Source organism: Myotis brandtii, unplaced genomic scaffold, assembly GCF_000412655.1.
Source record: "Myotis brandtii unplaced genomic scaffold, ASM41265v1 scaffold163, whole genome shotgun sequence".
NCBI classification, from domain to species: domain Eukaryota; kingdom Metazoa; phylum Chordata; class Mammalia; order Chiroptera; family Vespertilionidae; genus Myotis; species Myotis brandtii.
Genome location: NW_005355962.1, coordinates 815,592 through 820,839, shown reverse-complemented (window position 1 = coordinate 820,839; position 5,248 = coordinate 815,592). Strand labels below are relative to the sequence as shown.

Genomic DNA, 5,248 nt, shown 5'->3' with positions numbered 1-5,248 from the left:
GGGGGGTTTAGAGGGAAAAGGGGGGCATATGTAATACTTTCAACAATGAAGAATTATTTTTAAAAAAGGAAAACTTAGTCTTGGGCTCAAAGTCATGAAGCAGGTCACTTAAGGAACCAACATAACTCAGCTCTTCTGGTCTTTGGTCCTGTAATTGTTCATCTGAATTTCTCCATTGTTTCCATTGTCAGATGACACTGCCTCATAAATCAGGCTAGGACTGGGATAATGAAATAAGAAATAGCATCAAGATTCTCCTTTGGCCCTAACCAGTTTGGCTCAGTGGATAGAGCGTCGGCCTGTGGACTGAAAGGTCCCAGGTTCGATTCCGGTCAAGGGCATGTACCTTGGTTGCGGGCACATCCCCAGTAGGAGATGTGCAGGAGGCAGCTGATCAGTGTTTCTCTCTCATCGATGTTTCTAACTCTCTATCCCTCTCCCTTCCTCTCTGTAAAAGAATCAATAAAATATATTTTTAAAAAAAGAAAAAGATTCTCCTTTGACTCCCATGAGACACTCCCTATTATTTTTTTAATCTTTATTGAAAGTATTACAGATGTCCCCTTTTTCCCCATAGACCCATTCTGGCCCTCACCTGCTCCTCCCCACCCCCCAGGCCTTGACCACATTATTGTCTGTGTCCATGGGTTATGCATGGGTGATGCATATGTGCATACAGTTCTTTGGTTAATCACTTCCCACACCCCCACCCACCCCCGCCTTCCCTCTGAGGTTCAACAGTCTGTTCCATGCTTCTATGTCTCTGGATCTAGCACTCCCTATTACTACAGTTAGCACAAGTCAGATGTTATCCCAGCAAGATAAAAACAAGTTCCTCTTCCCATAAGGGTGTGCTTGCTGCTATCCTTAGACATTAAGCTAAACTCTCATTAAAAGAGTTGCTAAGCCTTTGAGAAATAACTTGAGCTCTAATCTTTGAGTTACTCTTAGTGTTTCTTGCTGTGGGCTAAGAAACAGACTAGATTTTCTAAGATCAACCCTAAATTCTTCAATCACTATCCATCCTAGCAGAGGTGTTTTTTGGTGTTTTTGTTCAGTGATCAGGGCCCAGGCATGCTGTACCCAAGAATAAAACTGAACATGTTGTCACTAGACAGCAAGCGTCTTTGTTATTTTGAGCAACTAGGAGAGGAAGTTGAGACACGCACATAAACGTGAACCTTGGGACCCTCATCCTGAGGGTGCACCCCAGCACCTGTAAACTGCCATTGTTGGTCCCCAAATTAAAGATGCATCATTCTATGGAGTTCAGTGTGAGAGTCAGAGTATTCCAAGTCTTTTGTTTTGAAAGTGTCCATGGATGTATAGGGTATCATCAGATACCTTTACAATCAAAATAAATTAGAATTTAAGAGATGGTCTCTGGATATTTCAGTAGAAATGTTTATATGTTTACTAGAGGCCCAGTGAATGAAATTCGTGCATGGCGGGGGGAGGGGGGGGGCGCGGTCCCCTCAGCCCGGCCTGCGCCCTCTCGTAGTCCAGGACCCCTCAGGGGATGTCCAACTGCCAGCTTGTGGCTGGATGGTCTTCTGCTGCTGCACAGGCTGCTGTTTGAGCTTCAGCGGTTGCTGCACATGCACCGGCTGGGCCATCACAGTCTGTCCTGCGAACACTATTGAGTGGGTGAGTCAAGTGTGGAGGCAGGCTCACCCTGAGTTCCCTGCACTTCCCTGAGACACTGAGTTGTTCAGACTGACTGCCTTCTACAGAGAACGGCACCGGGATTGGGCCTAAGCCGGCAGTCGGACATCCCCCAAGGGATGTAGCAGTGTGCCAAGCAGCAGACAGCCAGGCAGGAGCCCGAATCGGGGCTGGGTGCCGTGCCACTCATGCTCATCCTGGCCCACTGCACATGCTGCCACTGCATGGTAGTGCTGCCGCAGTGTCTGGAGAGGCTCCCGACGCCTAGCAGTTGCGCTCACCAGCCATGAGCCCGACTTCTGGCTGAGCGGCACTCCCTCTGTGGGAGTGCACTGACCACCAGGGGACAACTCCTTCGTTGAGCATCTGCCCCCTGGTTTTCAGTGTGCATCATAGCAACTGGTCATTCTGGTCGTTCCGCCATAACGGTCGCTTAGGCTTTTATATATATATCAATAAGTAATGTTTTATATATGTATATAATCTGACCCCTGCAGGCAGTTGGAAATTAAAGAGGTGCAGGGTCACCTAATGCTGTGTAACTTGACTTTGCAGGAGCAGATCCCCTGCTGGAGAACTTTGAGCCTCTCTATGACCTAGATGACTCGTGGGAAAGGGATGGAGATGATGAAGGGGTTGTGCCTGGAACCACACCTCTGGATATGGCCACCAACTGGCAGGTGAGTGTAGCTCTAGTCTGTTTATGGCAGCTCCAGTGGGGGCTGAAGGTTCGGGAATGTAAGAACAGAGGCTCTGCCTGGGTCTTTATTCTCCAAAGCCTTTGCCTTTTATTTTTTAAGAAAGTCTCCTTATTACAAGCTGGTTTTGTTGTTTGGAGATCTGTATGCCCCCAACAACAATCTGTGTGCTTATCTTGAAAAGCTTATCCATGAGAGATCTAGGTCAGCAGAGTTCTGAGTGTGAAGTGTATGCCTAATCTGATCCGAGTTAAGTTGTGAGAGAGGGTTAGACCAGAGAAAACACAAAATTCACATTAGGAGTTATCCATTCTGAACTGACACCAGAATTGCCTTTGTCTTCATTTCTGAAGCTGGAATAAATGCTACGGTTTGCTTGAACTTTGGTAAGTGATTTCTCCAACATAGAAGGAAACTGGAGATTCTTCTGAGGAGTTCAATAACATGAGCAGAGTAAACAGACTTAAAGCCTTCCTCAAACCGCCACTGAGCTTTGAAGGTGAAAAGCAGGTACTAGGTCTTCCTGGTGAGAAGAGCCAGAGGGAGGAGGTGGGCAGCACACAGATCTCCAACACGATGAGATGAAATCGACTGCCTCAGGGGAGGCGCTGCTCCACCTCCAAAAACAGCTCCTGTGGCCCATGTGGACTGGGCTGAGGGACCCCGGCAGAGACCACAGGGTTCTCCTTTTACACCAAGCACCTGGCTTTCCCAGAAGCCTCGCCACAGAATGCAGAAAGATAACCCAATTCAGTGACCCAAGCCTTCCTTCCCCGGGGCAGCCAGCAGCCACGTGACTGCAGAGGACACAGAAAGGCCTCCATCGCTGTGGGATTTTTTAGTTTAAACTTAAGACTTTTCTGGCCCCTCAGTTAGGATATAGAGGCTAGAAGGCTAACACCAGGCCTTATGAGCATTTCTGTACCTCTGTTTGAGCAAGTTTATGAAACTCATTCTCATAGCCTTTTCCTAGGGAGGGGGTCAGCGAGGGGACACAGGTGCACAGCTCTGAGGAAGGGCAGCCCCCCACCCCCCACCCCAGCTCTAGCGGAGACCTCACTGACCAATGACTGACCAAGACATGGCTGGCTTGGCAGCCTGCACTGCCTTTGGCCCTTGCTCTCTATGAGGCTGGGTTGATTCCTCCAACCCTTCTCAGACAACTCCTGTGGAACACAGCCCCCCAACCCCAAAGTCCCAAAGGGCCCGCGTATCCCTGGGCCATGGCACTGACTGCTCTCTCCACGCTTCCATCTTCAGGGTACCAGAACCTCCCAAGAAGGACACTCTGAGTTCTTAGTTTTAAAAAAAAAATCCCTTGTGGTCCCTTAAATGTGCAATTGTTCCCTGTGTTTTTCTCCCACCAGGTATTTGACATATTAAATGGGAAACCATACGAGCCCGAGTTTACAGCTGACGATTTACTGGCACAAGGTGAGGTCTCTTACCCAGTGAGGTCTCCACACCGTGACTTGGAGGGGGTGGGGAGAGCTGGCATTATCCGGGATGTTCTGTAAAAGGCACAGTGGTTATTTCAGAATCAGAAGGTCCTGGAGGTATGAAAGGGAATAGCCAGTTGTAATCTACTAAAACACATGCTGCTGGTACTCAGCGGGGCTTCTGCCGGTTCTCAGGTAAAGGAGCTTGGTGGCCTCCAGGGGGCACTGGAGGGTGAGCAGTGTGGCAGCCACCACGCCCTGCAGACTGTCTTGGTCCAGCCAGGACAGCCGGGTTTCTTCTTCATTTCCTTCAGGAGACATGAAGCAGCTGAATGAAGATGCAAAGTTGCAGCTCTACCAGTTGCTAGAATTTCCCGATCCAGACAAAAACTGGGCCACTCTGGCACAGAAATTAGGTCTGGGGATACTCAATAATGCCTTCCGGCTGAGTCCTGCTCCTTCTAAAACTCTCATGGACAATTACGAGGTAACACATCGCCTGACCTTGCTGACCATGTGCATTTGACTTTGCTCTGTTGATGTCACTATTGGGCACAGCCCCTTCCCTTTCTCTTAATTCTGAAGAGAATCCATCCTTACCCATGTCCTGAGGGTGGCCCCAGCCAAGATCAAAACCCTCCTTCCTGGAAGGCTATTTTCAGATGCCTGGAGATTTTATGCAAAAATGACACCTAGGGCTTGGGCCAGGTAGCTAAGTGGGTTACAGCGTCGTCCCAATGTGCCAGGGTTGTGGCCTCAATCCCCGGTCGGGGAACGTACAGGAGACAACCAATGAATGCATGGATCCATAGAACAACAAATCAATGTTTCTCTCTCCCCCTCTCTAACATAATTTTTTTAAAGGAATTTTTTTAAATGCTACCTAGAGGGTCAGGATGGTCACAGAACTTTGATGTCCCTAGATCAGCGGTTCTCAACCTGTGGGTCACGACCCCTTTGGCAGTCGAACGACCCTTTCACAGGGGTCACCCAAGACCATCCTGCAGATCAGATATTTACATTACGATTCATAACAGTAGCAACATTGCAGTTATGAAGTAGCAACAAAAATAATTTTATGGTTGGGGTCACAACAATGAGGAACTGTATTTAAAGGCCCAGAAGGTTGAGAACCACTGCCCTAGATAAACACAACAGACTATAATCAATAGTCATGCCTTTCCTCTCCCAAGAGAATGCCTGATCCCTTACCAGGACATGGAATAGGCTGTCTGTGAGGTGACTCCTAGTGGAGCCATTATCTGGTGACATTTTCATTTCTAAAAGTAAAAGATCAAAAAACACGGGGAGGAATTATTTTCTTTTGAAAGTTGTGTTGATAGCTCTTGTTGTTTCTCAGTGGTTTTCAGGGCTTCGGTTTCCACAGGGATACTGCATACACTTAGCTCTAGGTAGTTTCCCTGCCTCAGCACACACACACCTCTC

The 5,248-nt window shown here is 48.2% G+C and overlaps 1 protein-coding gene across 7 annotated transcripts in view; it reads left to right on the top strand.

The window, feature by feature from the left end:
• The window catches only part of NFKB1 (nuclear factor of kappa light polypeptide gene enhancer in B-cells 1), a 108,238-nt gene that overhangs the window by 98,425 nt on the left and 4,565 nt on the right, over positions 1 to 5,248 (top strand). For 5 of the 7 annotated variants that reach the window (XM_005862301.2, XM_005862300.2, XM_014536467.1 and 2 more), the window contains 3 exons: positions 2,221 to 2,345; positions 3,731 to 3,797; positions 4,117 to 4,289. In XM_005862301.2, coding sequence (XP_005862363.1) covers positions 2,221 to 2,345; positions 3,731 to 3,797; positions 4,117 to 4,289 — 365 coding nt within the window. Of the gene's footprint in view, positions 1 to 2,220; positions 2,346 to 2,716; positions 2,807 to 3,730; positions 3,798 to 4,116; positions 4,290 to 5,248 lie in introns of those variants that run through there. The other 2 variants (XM_014536469.1, XM_014536468.1) reach the window with 2 other exon arrangements.